This window comes from Pongo pygmaeus, chromosome 16 (genome assembly GCF_028885625.2).
Source record: "Pongo pygmaeus isolate AG05252 chromosome 16, NHGRI_mPonPyg2-v2.0_pri, whole genome shotgun sequence".
NCBI classification, from domain to species: Eukaryota; Metazoa; Chordata; class Mammalia; order Primates; family Hominidae; genus Pongo; species Pongo pygmaeus.
Window position 1 is genome coordinate 61155888 of NC_072389.2, and position 15668 is coordinate 61171555.

General features: G+C 38.9%; 1 protein-coding gene across 3 annotated transcripts in view; it reads right to left on the reverse strand.

Moving 5' to 3' along the window:
• Window positions 1–1456: 1456 nt before the first annotated feature.
• Window positions 1457–15668, reverse strand: part of NEDD4 (NEDD4 E3 ubiquitin protein ligase) — a 613929-nt gene continuing 599717 nt past the window's right edge. For all 3 annotated transcript variants that reach the window (XM_054451604.2, XM_054451602.2, XM_054451605.2), the window contains 10 exons: window positions 15191–15312; window positions 15032–15102; window positions 13046–13141; window positions 12636–12709; window positions 12333–12393; window positions 8778–8837; window positions 8589–8696; window positions 7555–7651; window positions 5065–5137; window positions 1457–4546 (listed from right to left, as the gene is read on the reverse strand). In XM_054451604.2, coding sequence (XP_054307579.1) covers window positions 4444–4546; window positions 5065–5137; window positions 7555–7651; window positions 8589–8696; window positions 8778–8837; window positions 12333–12393; window positions 12636–12709; window positions 13046–13141; window positions 15032–15102; window positions 15191–15312 — 865 coding nt within the window. In that variant the 3' untranslated portion in view covers window positions 1457–4443. The remainder of the gene's footprint in view (window positions 4547–5064; window positions 5138–7554; window positions 7652–8588; window positions 8697–8777; window positions 8838–12332; window positions 12394–12635; window positions 12710–13045; window positions 13142–15031; window positions 15103–15190; window positions 15313–15668) is intronic.

Sequence of the window (15668 nt, forward strand, 5' to 3'; positions counted from 1 at the left end):
CCACATAAAGTGTTTACTGCAGAATCCAGCACTCAGCAGGATCTCAATCAAGCTCCCTCTCTGCTTGAATATTTACGTAGTCCCCAATGTCCACCTAAATACAGAGCTCCAGCACATTATTGCAGTTCCAGGCACACCATACGTGCTCCCAAATGGATTCTATACACAAACAGTATTTTTAAGCTCAATTTCATCAAATATTTGCATTGGGAAATGAACATATGAAAAAGATGGATACATAATTGTCTTTGTCCTCAAACTGCCCAGAAGTTTGTAGGACAAAATTATGTAAACAAAGAATTGTAATGCAGAGTCATCCACACTAGTATATACCACCTGCTGAGGCCACAGCACCTTTCCACTGTGTCCAGAAAGTGGAGTGACTTATCAAGTAGACATGAGAAGCGAAAGCATTCAGGCGGCACTGGAGTCTGCAGTGATTAGGGGCTAGAAGGACTCTGATTTGGAGGGGAACCAAGGGCGCCTGAGTGAGGTATGATGGAAGGTGGAACTGAGACCTTAGGCTGAGGATGGACTGCATTCCATGTGAACCTCCATGCTAACGGGTTTGTGCTTCATGCTTTTGGCTCTGGGGAGCTCTCAGGTTTTTTGGCAGTACAGTAACCTGATCAAATCTGTGTGCTAAAAAGGAAACACTGATTGTGATGGAGGGACTGCATAGGATGCATTGCAGGGGAAGAGATGAGTGGAACAGAAAGAGGAGGCGTGTAGTGATAGGCTTTAACTTTCAAGGAAAATACACAAAAATCTAAGTCTCTTTCTTCATAGTGAGGTCCTGACATTCTAATACCTTAGTTTAATATCGTTTATAAAATAGATGTCTGCCGTGATGGACAGCAAAGCAAGGACTTCTTGTACAGGTGGAGCATGGTGTGGGCTACCTGCTGCCCGAGCTGGCTAGAACAGGAAAGGTGGAAGCAGAGGGCCACGGCCTAGGCCCCCAAAATTAAAAGCTATGGTCTGGACTGTGGCAGAAACAGGGGGCTGGAACAGCACCTTCTCAGGCTGGCTTGAGTGGGTGGGAGTGGATTCCCTTCTAACTGGGAAACTAATTCTCATGCCTGAGAGGAAGGAGGAAAAGACACTTTGTTCTGAATTAACACTCCGAACTCTTTTTCTCATAGAAATTATGTTATAAATAGTGGTTGGCTATAAGAATGCCTTCTTTGATGAGCAGGAAGGTGCCTGAAATCCAGTCCATTTTTAGCTATTATTTTTATCTTCTATTTCACTAACAACCAGACTTATGCAATACGACCTTTTTGTAAAGTGGAAATTGACTATCTGTGGTTGAGAGTTTATAATCATGTTAGTTCATCAGGTAGTAAGTTTAGGATTGCATTGAGAATTTAACGTGTTGCTGTGAGGAACCAGACCAGAAGACATCACCCAGCATACTGACTTGGAAACACTCCCATTTTATAATCAACCACAGTTTTTTTTTTTTTTATCAGAATAGAACTTTATTTGTGGATTCAAGATTTTAAAAAATGATTTTACACTTTAAAGTGTGCAATAAATTTTGATACATCAATCTTGATATATATATTTACTGTATCAGAAGATTTTAAAAAGTCAAATAGTTTCTAATCAAAATGAATTGTGTTTAACTTGATACTTATATGGAATAACTTCAGCATTATAAAAACCCAAAACAAACACCATTTAAATTTGAGTTCTGATGAAATGCATCTGTAATACAATTTTGTTAAAATTTTTTAATAAGAGATTGTAGGTTAAAGTTATATGCTTATCATTTCTAGAAACATATGATGTCCTTGCTTTATCAAAATGATCCTACTGACTGTCCCGCAGTAGAATGCATTTGAGACACTTTTCTATCTGGGATAAGGGGCTGTGTTGCTTGATACACGTTCCTTCTGGACCATGAGCCCCTAGTGGGAGATGAAGGGGATGAAGGTCTGCAGCTAGGGACTGGTGACAGTGAGTCTGGTCTCATTTAACACCATGTTCTATGAGTCACAGAATCATCCAAATGAGTATCAGACAGATAAAAAGAAAGCTTTGTATTTTCTCATGCTTAGATTGTTCACAAACGTAATATTTAAATAATTGTAGCAAAATCCTGTTTTAACAAAAATAATTTTCACATTCCATTCTACGTAATGAGGACATTTCCAAAATGCATTGGCCCACATTACTATTACTTTGCTGATATGAAGAAAATGAATTATGATGGTAAGATCCATATACAGGTATACACATGTGTATCTATATTATTTATGTGTTTAATATCAGATATGTTCCTACTTTCTTGTCTCTTAGAAGTCACTTTACTTTTAAATGATTCTTTGGGAGTGTGGTCAATTTGCACACCTTACTTGACACAATCGGACGGTCAGCACAAAGCACCTTCTGATTGTATAACACTTTACAAAGTACTTTTTGCTTTCTCATCCGTCTGGAACTTCTGACAATTTGTCATGACAATGAGGGTGGGCAAGATTATTCTCATTTGACAGATGAAGAAATACGAATCCAGAGAGGTTAAGTAAGCTGCTTCAGTTCACATGGCTGGTGAGAGATCAAACCAGGACTATACCTGGTGCTCATCCTTGACTGCTGGTTGACAATGGTGAAGACAAAACGCAGGGTACATTAATCTGTGAATTGCTTCCCCTAAACCATGCTGATGATGTGGTGTTTGGAAAGTAGAGAGTGGTTTTGCTACTGTCACATTTCAGATTTCTATCAGGTGCTAATGAGTACTCATCATGTTATACCCCAACAAACTTAAACCAAGAACCAGAGGTACTTTTTACAGTTCTCACAGGGTGTGTATATATATATATATATATTTTTTTTAAGAAGATTCATAACATATATTTACAATTATTTCTAAATCACCAAGATACCATACTGAGAAATAGGTTTAATCTTTTTAAGAGCATTTTCTATATAATCATTCCAATATAAGGATGAAACAATATAAGTATGAAATATAAATACAGTTTTGGCATACTTTATCTTTGCAGGTGTGCTGGAACCTAGAACACTTTCCCTTTTGCCTTATTCTGCTTACCCCTACTTTTGATTGTTTTACAAATTCATCGACACATTTGCAAGTTCCTTGAGGATCAGGACTCAGCTTCTCTGAAGTTGACAACTCTTACCCCAGAGCATAGCACAGCGCTAGGCACGCAGCATTCAATAAACGTTTGATGAATACATGTACGTGGTCTTTATGTACTTCAGTTTGGTTAAAGGAAGATTTGAACTGTAGCATTTTGCCTACAGAATTCTGGATTTGTAATTAAAAACACTGTCTTCATAGTAAACAGTATTTTAAAAGGCCTAAGAAATAGTAATAAATTTAATACAAATTGTGCGTTATAACAACTCTTTGGTTATTTTAAACAAATCATTTGGTTTTTTTTTTTACTAGAGTGATACTAAAAATATAAAAATGCAACTACAGAAATTAGCTTAATCTGTAAACATAATAAACCCTGTAAACATACATTTACTACATAATTGTACAAGTGTAAAGAATATCTAGTAAAGGCAAGTGCTATACACTTCATTTAGTTCTTCAAGGCATATTTAGAAATACTGTTTTGTGGATCTTTAATGTTTGAAGAAGGAATTCTTGTAACTACACTAAAATATGAAAAAGTGATGACTATACCAATGGTCAACAGGATACGCAGGCAAGAGAAAGGCTTTAAGAGTTTTTACCCATTGCAAATGTGAATTTGCTTCACATGTCTTATGAGCCATCTGTTTAGTAAAAACTGCATATTAACAAAGGCCAAATACTTCGAAAGTGAAGAAGTAAACAGTTTTTCTGTGAGTTAGTTGGCTAGAAATATAGGTAACACACTTTCCAAAGTTTTTTTCCAAAAATCTAGGCAGTAAGGTGCGTAAGGCAGGTCTACAAAATAATAAATAGCTGTGAGTAGCACTAAATATATTGTAGTTTACTCAATAGTAAAGTATTTCTTTTTCCAAATTTCAGTTTTCCATCTCAAAATGTGTCAAACTTTTCACACATGACACTTAATCACAAATATTTCACAGTTATCATCTCAGTAGTTTAAGAAAAAACTGCCTGGCAGATACTATACAAGAGGTAAATGTTAAGGACAAAATTCACTATTTAAGTCATACAGGACTTATATCCTATTGTGTGAACTCTAAAGCCAGGTGTGGTGGTGCCTGGCTTTAGGCAGGCACCTAACTCTACAGACAGAAGGAAACAACTGTGTAAATGCAACACGTTATTTAAAAGTGATTGAAAATAAGTTGTCATACTATTTATTCAAATACTTTTTATATGATTTTCTTCAAGATCTGGGAAGAATCAGTGGCCAAGTTTTAGTAGTTCCCTGGAAAATTTTAAGTCAAGATTTTGGTTATAAAACTATGGCAGTAAAAACACTGTAGATTGTTATTTGTAACCTAATCAACTCCATCAAAGCCCTGAGTGTTTTCAATTGCCATCTGAAGTTTATCCCATAATTCTTCAAATGATTCATAAGGTGGCAAGTCCAGGCGATTAAAACTGAAAGAACAGAGAGGAACTGGTTATGAAAGACACTGACAAAGCAAGTACCACCACAGCAAACAGAGCAATGCTGCTATTCATGATGAGTATGTTCCAACACCACCAAAATACGTCTTTTCACCAGGGGTAGAAGTAAGACGTAGGACTGGGTTCTGGGCATGGATACTCTGCACAACTCCTTGTGGAGTGCTGCCCCCACCACATCTTCCAAATGTCTGAGTTCTCTGCCACTTCAACCTCCAAAATGGAATGTTCTAGCCCGTCTTGGGACAGCCCATCACTCATCACTCAGTTTAGATGGGTCTCTCTGATCTTCAGTTACCTGGACTTCAAGCCTGGGCCGACTTGGTAACAAAACACCTGTCTGTTGGGTGTCACCAACTCCTCCTTACCCATAATCCATACCTGCCACCGACATAACACAGAGGAGACTAGCCTTGCTGTAGCTAGACTAACAGTCAGAGGAACCTCACTCTCTGAGGCTTTGTTCTATCAAGGTCCAAACAACTGCTTACCAGGTATGAGCTCTTGGCAGCTTTTCAGGAGTACCCCACTGTTCAACTGTAAATGACTGTGGTCCGTTTGAACCTATAAGGAAGAATTTATTTGGTTTCATTTACTCTCTACAGGGATTTCCAGGCATATCAAAACTTTTTCTAGTGTAGAACCTGCACACACAGGGAACTAATTTGGTTTATTTATTTATATTTTAGAGATGGGGTATCCCTCTGTCACCCAGACTGGAGTGCAGTGGTACAATTCAAGCTCACTGTAGCCTCAAGCTCCTGGGCTCAAGTGATCCTCTTGCTTTAGCCTTCTGAGTAGCCAGGACTACAGGTGTGTACCACCACGGCTGGCTAACTTTAAAAAAAATTCATTTTGTAGAGATGGGGGTCTCACTATGTTGCCCAGGCTGGTCTTGAACTCCTAGCCACAAGCCATTCACTCTGTCACCCAAGCTGAAGTACAATGGCATGATCTCGGCTCAGTGCAACCTCTGCCTCCTGGGTTGAAATGATTCTCATGCCTCAGCCTCCCAAGAAGCTGAGATTCCAGGAGTGTGCCACCACACCCAGCTAATTTTTGTATTTTTAGTAGACACGGGGTTTCACCATGTTGGCCAGGCTGGTCTCAAACCCCTGACCTCAGGTGATCTGCCTGCCTCAGCCTCCCAAAGTGTTGAGATTACAGGTGTGAGCTACCGCACCCAGCCGACTTAACATACTTTTTATTGGCTATTTAATATTGTAATTTTAACATTTTGAAATAACTTCTTCCTATAAATACATAAGAATTTGACTTTATATTCTAAGAATTTGACTTTATATTCTAACACAAACAACTCTGGCTCTATGTGTGGGATATTTGCTCCAAATTTCAAACAGTGCATGAAATCAGTGGATGGCTATAGGGCTGGGTTACATAGAAGAGAGAAGAGAGACCAGAGATGGAAAGGGGCATTTGTTTGCCCTGCCTTCATTTTTCGCTACTAACTTAAGGTAGAGAAGATGGGGGAAGGGGAGTCAGGTGAAACCATGAAAAAGAAAGAGGCTATGAGGTCTAATTAGGCAAAGAATGACTGAATTGGTTAGTGGCAAAGCTAACCACTTTGAGTGGTTATTCTAGGTAGAGAAGTAGCAGCTGCTTGATCGGTTCTGCAAACATACATTAATGAGGCTTGGCAAGCTGACGAGATTTGCCATGGAGAAGAAAGGTTTAGCTATCCCATCAGATGGTCAGCTTCTATTTGCACAAAAAATTCAGCTTAGCAATTTCCTAGGCAGCAGTCCCGACTTCTAGTCCCCAGGACAATCCTAATCTTACTCGTTGTTCTGAGTAGGCCTCCCACTTTAGGTACATCCTTTCTAAAAGATTTATTCTTGGATTCTTGGTTTCCTTAAAAGCAAGTAAATATTCCATTAAACAGAATATGAATCAATATGAGAAAAGTTACTGTAATCTACATCAGAAATGGCACTTTTAAACAAAACATACTTCCAGTTTTGTACATCAACTGGAAAATAATTCAATAAAATACGTAGAATCTTACTTTACCGAAAACTGCATTAACTATTCTGAAAATCAAGAGATATGTGCAGTCTTCTTCTCAGTCCTGCTGCTTCCCCCAAGAAATGAAAAATAGTAGCCTAATGAGATTTTCCACCCCTACCTTGAAAGGAAAAAAAAAAAAGATTTCATGATCAAATAAGTTTGGGAAACAATGCTTTTGTTTTCTTCTAACACTAAAGGTTCTACACAAGTCCTGAAGAAATCGATTTAACTTTGTTCAGTCCAGCATTTCCCCAAAGGTATTTAACCATGACTCTTTGTTTTTATTTTTTTAAAAATATACTTAATAACATTCTGTGAAACTTCAAATGCTATCCTGAACTATCACATTAGAAGTAATGCTTTTTCTTTTTTTTGAGACAGGGTCTCAGTCTGTCGCCCAGGCTGAACTACAGTGGTGCGATCTCGGCTCACTGCAACCTCCGCCTCCTCGGTTCAAGCAATTCTCCTGCCTCAGCCTCCCAAGTAGCTGGGACTACAGGTGTGCACCACCAAGCCCAGCAAATATTTGTATTTTTGGGTAGAGATGGGGTTTCACTGTGTTGGCTAGGCTCGTCTTTAACTCCTGACCTCAAGTGAGTGATCTGCCTGCCTCGGCCTCCCGAAGTGCAGGATTACAGGTGTGAGCCACCCCTCCCGGCCAAGGTAATGCTTTTTCTGTAACTGATGCATACTGGGCATAGAATTTGAAGTTAAAGAATGGAAAGTGACTCAAGTCATTTGATGTTTCCAGTTTTCCCCTTTATTATCTGATTAGAAGGTGTAAGTATATTTTAGCCTACTCCAGTGTCCCTAATGGTATCACTTTCAAAATCTTAACTCTTTTTAAAATTAAGCTAAGTGTTAGTAAATGATGGAAGCTTGAGGATTCGTCAGCCATGAAAAAGACAATAGGCATTATTCCATTTTTTTAATGATCTATGGAAAATCCTTACCATATAGTTCAGCAAATCCATTCATAGGCACCCGAGATGTGCCAGTGACAAACTGAAGTAATCTTATTCTTTTTTCTGAATCCATCATTAAAACAGCCTGAATAAGATAAAAACATCATTTAGGGAACAGCACTGGGAAAAAGGTAAACAAATTATCCTGAAACATAAGCTATCAGAATTTAGTTACAATATTAATAATCCCTTACTAGATGTGGATGTTTCTTTTGGTTACATTTTTGTTTATAGGTGGTTTATAAAGTTTTTGAAAACTTTATTTCTAAGGCTACATGGCAACTTTTTAGAATGGGATTATAACCTAGTGAAGTAACAAAATTTCTCTTGAGATGTGACTCATGACTTTTAAAAATTATATGGTGGGTGCAGTGGCTCATGCCTATAATCCCAGCACTTTAGGAGGCTGAGGTGGGTGGATCACTTGAGGTCAGGAGTTTGAGACCAGCCTGGCCAACAAGGTGAAACCCCATCTCTACTAAAAATACAAAAAAAAATAACCAGGCATGGTGGTGCATGCTTGTAATCCCAGCTACTTGGGTAGCTGAGGCAAGAGAATTGCATGAACATGGGAGTTGGAGGTGGCAGTGAGCCGAGATTGCACCATCGCACTCCAGCATGGGAGACAGAGCGAGACTCCATCTCAAAAAACACATTATATTAATATTATTGAATGGCATACATATTTCTCTATGAGAAATTTTAAAAGAGCCACCCAGGAGTCCCTAGGAATACCCTGCAGGTTATTACAAGTTCTTTCAGTCCCTACTTTAGTAGAAAACTAAGTGCCTGTCTCAGCCTGTCATTCCACTTACTACCTTCTGAATATTTTACTTACCTAGTAATAGTTACAGACCCAGAAGGTGCATGTATACAGTACAAAATCAAAGATAATTTTTGCTGGTCTGTATATTTTTCTGTATCAGTTAAATGTAATCCACCAGTATAGTTAATCAAGAGTTGACTTAAATATGATTCGATCTATCAAAAAGTAATTTACAAAAATAGAAGTTTCAAATTACCTTCCAAAACCACTGTATAACCTGATGATTTGCACTGTAGCCATTTTTATACTTTGTATGTTCCCTCCAGTCATTCACATCGACATCTCCCAGTCCACACATAAGAAGCTACATAAGAAATGTCAAATTATAAACAAGAAAAATAATGGGTTCGAAATTTCTGTTTCAACATAAAATGTTATATCTTACCTCTAGTTCATTTTCATCAAAAATTTTGATGAGATCCTGTGGTATTAGTTCAAAGAATCCCTAGAAAAAAGATGTATTTAAAAACTTGATGGGCAGGGCCAATGGCCTTTCCTATGCCTCAGCTTCTGGATGCTACTGGAGGAATCCCACATCCACACAAGTTTCTACCACTACACAATCACGGGCTCTTCACTGAGATCTCAATATTGGCCAGAAAATGTACATATGCACAGTCTGTTCTCTCTCATTTATTTCTCAAAGTGGCTATTTTTAAAACTGCCTGTGGCCAGACGCAGTGGCTCATGCCTGTAATCTCAGCACTTTGGGAGGCCGGGTGGGCGGACTGCTTGAGCCAAGGAATTTGAGACTAGCCTGGGAAACATGGTGAAACATCGTCTCTAGAAAAAACTACAAAAATTAGCCAGGCATGGTGGTGTGAACCTGTGGTCCCAGCTACTGGGGAGGCTGAGGTATTCCAGCCTCAGCAACAAAGTGAGATCCCGTCTCAAAACAACAAGAACAACAACAAAAAACAAATTTCCCATCCTTCTCAAGCCTCCACATCACTCTTTCTTTACAGTAGGTTAAGTGTAAGTTCTATTTGAGGGAAAAGAGGCAATTATGCACAATGGAACTCCCTCAAGCTTCTGCATCCCTACGTCCCAACCATCACCAACACCCATCATGGCCTCCTTCCCGCCGCAGTGGAAGACAGAGGTGCCGCCTCTTCTTTCAGGCTAGGCCTGCACCTGTGCTTCACCTGCTCCTTAGGGAGGTCATCTCACTAGATCTCTTTCTCTTTATTGGCTCACTCTGTAGACATTTAAATTTGCTCAACCCATACCTACCTTTAAAACAAAGCAAAACAAACAAACAAACAAAACTAATGACTCTCTTTTTCCCTTCACAGCCAAGTTCTTGACAGTGTTATGCACTTACCAAATCCATTCACTCACCTCCCATCTAACCCTCAACCCACTGCAATCGGACTTCTACACTACAGCTTCCTTGAAATTGTTCTGGAAAAAGTCAAAGATGGCTTTGCAGCTCTATCTAATAAACATATTTAATTCCTTATCATGTTTGACTTCTTTGCAGTATGATATGATTAAAACCATCTTTGCTATTGAGACTGTCTACTCTTGATACCTTTCTGTCTGCCTCTGTTAATTTCCTTATTTCCTTTGCAGTCTCCTGTTCTGTTTTTTTTTTTTTTTCCCATGCCCTAAACTGTCCATTCATAAACCATCCATTCAAAACAACAGTTAAGATGCTAGTGTTCCCTGGTCTCTCTCCACATGTGAGGCCATCCACTTTCACAGCCCTTTCACATTTTCCATTGTATTGAGTTCACAGCTTCACTACACTTAGGCAGATGATCCCCAAATCCATACATCTCTATCCTTTAAGTCTCCCTTTCTGAATGCTATTCAAATGCACATGCAGCTCTGACCACCACCACTATCTTCATTCCCTTACCATTCCTATCTCAACTCCCTCACCATTCCCTTAATTCCTTACCATTTCTCACCAAGATTACTGTAGCACTTTCCCAACTCTGCTGGGAAGTCTCTGCTGCTAGTCTGGCTCTCCTCTAACTTGCTCTACATAGCACTTCAGAATGATCTAAAACATAAATTGAATCTTAGTGTCTTATTGGTTAATAGCCTTTAATGCTACCTTCCTTCTCCCTCATTGAAATTCAGAGAAAACTCCGAACTCTACCACTTCACACACACACAGGTCCTGTATAAGCTGGTCCGTTAGCTCCGCAGGCTGATTGTTTCCCTCTTGCATTCTCTCACCCAGCATACTCAACTGCCTGTGGATACAGCCTACCTTACTGCCAGACTTCACACACGCTGCTCCTGCTGCTTAGAACTGCATTTCCCTCTTCTCCATGGTTGGCCAATCCCTCTAGTCCTTCTTTGTCCCTTCCTTTGCCCCTCCCTGGTTTTGTACTTCTCTTCTGTGCTCACATAGCACTTTATGCTTGCCTCTGTTCATTTCACTCTTTACATCATACATCCCTTAATAACAGGACCTATGTCTTTTGGCCTGGTACAGCACCATACACATAGTACTGAATACTGAATTTATGAAAAAGTATGTGACACACACACACATACACACTTTAGAGACAAGGTTTCACTTTAGAGACAAGCCCAGACTGGAGTGCAGTAGTGCCATCATAGTTCATAGCTCACTGTAGCTTCGACTTCCCAGGCTCAAGTGATCCTCCAGCCTCAGCCTCCCAAGTAGCTGTGACCACATGCACATGCCATGACACCAGGCTAATTTTTTTTGAGACGGAGTCTCGCTCTGTTGCCCAGGATGGAGTGCAGTGGTGCGATCTCGGCTCACTGCAACCTCTGCCTCTCAGGTTCAAGCAATTCCCCTGCCTCAGCCTCCCGAGTAGCTGGGACTGCAAGTGCATGCCACCATGTCTTGCTAATTTTTTTGTATTTTTAGTAGAGACAGGGTTTCATCACATTAGCCAGACTAGTCTCAAACTCCTGACCTCAGGCAATCTGCCCACCTCGGACCCTCAAAGTGCTGGGATCACAGGCATGAGCCACCGCACCCAAATTTTTAATTTTTTATAGAGATAAGGTCTCCCTATGTTGTCCACGCTGGTCTTGAACTCCTGGGCTCAAGCAATCCTCCTGCCTCAGCCTCCTCAAGTGTTGGGATTACAGGCGTGAGCCACCACGCCCAGCCAGATACATATTTAACAGAAGATTGTAAGTTAGCTTAAGAAATGAGTGCTCTGACAATCTGTCTACCAACTGGAAAAATTTAAGTAACTTTTTAATTTATATTCTGAATAAAATACAGCCACAAAGAAAGGCAGCTATATGTCTTCACATGTAAATATCCCCAATAAATATCTGATAAAAGAAGAAAGTAGGCCGAGTGCGGTGGCTCACACCTGTAACCCCAGCACTTTGGGAGGCCAAGGTGGATGGATCACTTGAGGTCAGGAGTTTGAGACCAGCCTGACCAACATGGTGAAACTCTGTCTCTACTAAAAATACAAAAATTAGCCAGGCGTGGTGGCGGGCACCTGTAATCCCAGCTACTCAGGAGGCTGAGGCAGGAGAATTGCTTGAACCCGGGAGGTGCAGGTTGCAGTGAGCTGAGATCATGCCACTGCATTCCAGCCTGGGCGACAGAGTGACTCACTCCGCGCTCAAAAAAAAAAAAAAAAAAAAAGAAGAAAGTAAGTCATGAAACAAAATGTATAAGGTGATCCTATTTAGAAAAACAAACAATATGTTACACTATCCCTAAAGCACTCTTGTTCTTTTGCTGTCCTAAGGTGAAGAGAATGGAATAGGGAAAAGGCTTGGGGGAAAGGGGACCTGTCCATGTTTATTGTCTAGACTTCTTGAATGACTGAATGGAATATTTAGTTAATATAAAAATATAATTTAAATGATTTCACAAAACAAGCCATATACTTATTTTTCTCAGATGTGATGAGGCCTAATATTTGAAACTTATAGGTTATACTGTGACATTATGGAAGAGCAAATAAAAGAAAATGAATACCTCTTTAAAAGCAGCCATTTGCTTCTGGATTCGGTTTACAAATCGCCATTGTATTACAAGACTAAAAAGAAACAACATTTCATTTTCACGTGAACCAAGACAAAATTCTGAGACACAATTATTCTAGTTAGAAACAAAAACTAAAGGCTAGCTGAGCCCAAGGTAAAAGCTGAATATAAGTGCTTGCTACTGCATTGTGATAGAGAAAAAGAACACTCAGATTCTGGCCAAGGGGACAGAGAAAGATGGTAAGAAGAGTCTTTTTGGAATAAAGTACAAAATTATATCCAATAAAATACTTACTAAATATATTCCTTTTTGTTCTTATTGGTGACAACTATTTCTGATCCACCATTTTTCAGCTCATGTTGGTGTGTCTAAAATTAAATACAATAACTTTATATGTTATTTTAGTGAGAAAAATTTAAAAAGTATACATATTGTAGTTACACGAGAAACTTGGTGTTTTAAATTAAGTCCAGTCAAAAGTTAAAAGCTAAGAAAACTTAAAATACTAGTTTCACTAAAATAAATATGGAAATATGGAACGAGTCAAATGTTAAAGAAAGTACAAATTCTTGCTCAGAAACAGCTTTTGTTACTGGAAAATAAATGTAAAAACAGAGCCTAGGAATGTATTAAGTGTATGTATTAACATCTAAACATTTGTTTCACAATTTATGAGCCATTTTAACTGATCAAAATTCACAAACCTGTCCAAAAAGTTCTTCATCTATGATAAACCTGAGGTCCAATTCTGTTGGGTCATTTTCAAGAATCCATCTTAGGGAATTGTAATATTCACTATCCTAGATGGGAAAAATTACATATTTAAAATTTGTATATATAACACACCTGAGATTACAAAAAACAGTATGTAGAGGGTCTGAATAATTGGGTAAAAGATGAGAGGTCAGATTGACATCCTTTACTTACACACATACATAAACAAAAATGTATGTGTGTATGTGTGTGTGTGTGTATTACAAAAATAGATGGATGACAGGTAAGGGCAAGAGTAAAAACGCATCAATCAATCAATCAATCAAGTGGTGCCTACTTAAAAGTTCAGAATCTATGTTTATGTGGAAGCAGTGGAGGTACAGATTTTACTATCTAGTTAAAGGAATGAATACAGAATTTTTCAGATAAAACCTAACTTCTCTGGATATCCAGCAGCACTTAGCATATTCCTCATATGCCTATGTGACTTCGTGTTAAATGTTTTATTTTTATTTTTTAATTTTAAAATTTTGTTTTTTTTTGAGACAGGGTCTCGGTCTGTCCCTTAGGTTGGAGTGCAGTGGGGCGATCGTGGCTCACTGTAGCCTCGACCTCCTTGGCTCAAGTGATCCTCCTACCTCAGCCTCCTGAGTAGCTGGGACTATAGGTGCGCACCACCACGCCCAGCTAATTTTTGTATTTTTTTGTAGAGACAGAGTATCACCATGTTGGCCAGGCTGGTCTCAAACTTCTGACCTCAAGTGATCCACCCGCCTCAGCTTCCCAAAGTGCTGGGATTACAGTTGCGCACCCCCGTGTCCAGCACTAAGTGTGAAATGTTTAAGTAGCTATGAGGAGGCCATTGTTTATAACCAGCCTGAGATAAAGAAAAATCTCTAAATAAATATAGAGGCTCAATGAACCAACTCAAATAACTGTGCAATCTTATGATTTATAAAGAATCCACTGTTTGTGCTATTAATATGTAATAAGAAAGGAATAAAAAATGAACTTGGTACTAAGGAAGATGTCCTGGAATTCATGTGTACATACATTGTGTCAGGCTACTCAGCAGCACAGGAAACAACACGGCTACAGTCCGGGGTTTAATCCTTGGGCTTCTGTTTTTTTCTAAGAGCCTAACCATAATGCTTTGCCTTTCGACTGCCATTTAAAAAATATACACCATTTGGCCAGGCGCGGTGGCTCATTCCTGTAATCCCAGCACTTTGGGAGGCCGAGGCAGGTGGATCATGAGGTCAAAAGACGGAGACCATCCTGGCGAACACGGTGAAACCCCGTCTCTACTAAAAATACAAAAATTAGCTGAGTGTGGTGGCACGCACCTGTAGTCCCAGCTACACAGGAGGCTGAGGCAGAGAACTGCTTGAACCTGGAAAGCGGAGGTTGCAGTGAGCCGAGATCATGCCACTGCACTCCAGCTTGGCAACAGAGCGAGACTCTGTCTCAAAAAAATATATATATATAAATATATATACATTTTGTTATATATATTGTATATATATGTTGTATATATATATTTTGTTGTGTGTATATATATATATATACACACAACATTCATCATAAAAGATTATAATGCAAATACTGATTCAAAAGACAAATAACTTGTACAACCTATTGAAGTATTTAGTGGGATGTTTAATGTTATCTATAACTTACTCTGAAACGCATGAAGAAACTAAGATAGACTGATCGATAGACAGATAGGTATGTGATAAAGTAAATCCAGAAAAAAGCAATTGTGAGTAGTGGATATACAACTGTCCAATGTAAAATTCTTCCAACTTTATTATATGTTAGAAAATTTTCATAATAAAATGTTGAGGAAAAAGTTCATTTGTATTTTGAAACATGATAATATATTAATTTCCATGTCATTAAAAGCAAATTCTTCAAAATGTTCAAGTTGCTTGTTAAATTATACTTCGTCTATACTTTAAGTGAAAAAGACATACCACAGATTCCATATCATGAAGGGTTATTGGTTTGTGAAGCATCATCTTGTAAAATGGGCGGATGAAAAAACCTTGCAAAAAACCAAATACATTTAGGATGATTACCAAGTGAAAGAAAACAGGTAATTACATTGTAAAAAGTTTATACTTAATACTAACCATCCAACAGTTTGCCATGATAAACTGCCATTCCAGCTACCCGACCAATAAACTTGAAGTAAGAGAGGTGATCTTCGTTACACAACCCAGAGTTTGGATTTATCTGTAGGGTATAATTGTCCCTGTAAAGACAACCCCATTTAAATACTTCATTTGAAAAACTGTAATATAACAAATAATTACAAATAATCTTCCTCCTTTAAGAGTTGTTTACCACTATTAGAACCACATTCCTCCACTGGATTTAATGGTTTTAAAAATAGTAATTTCTGTCAAAAAGTGGAAATAACCCAAATGTCCTTTGGCAGATGAATGTATAAACAAAGTTTTGTTTGTTCGTTTGTTTTTGAGATGGAGTCTTGCTCTGTCACCCAGGCTGGAGTGCAATGGCATGGTCTCAGCTCACTGCAACCTCCGCCTCCCAAGTCCAAGTGATTCTCCTGTCTCAGCCTCCCAGGTAGCTGGGATTACAGGCTCC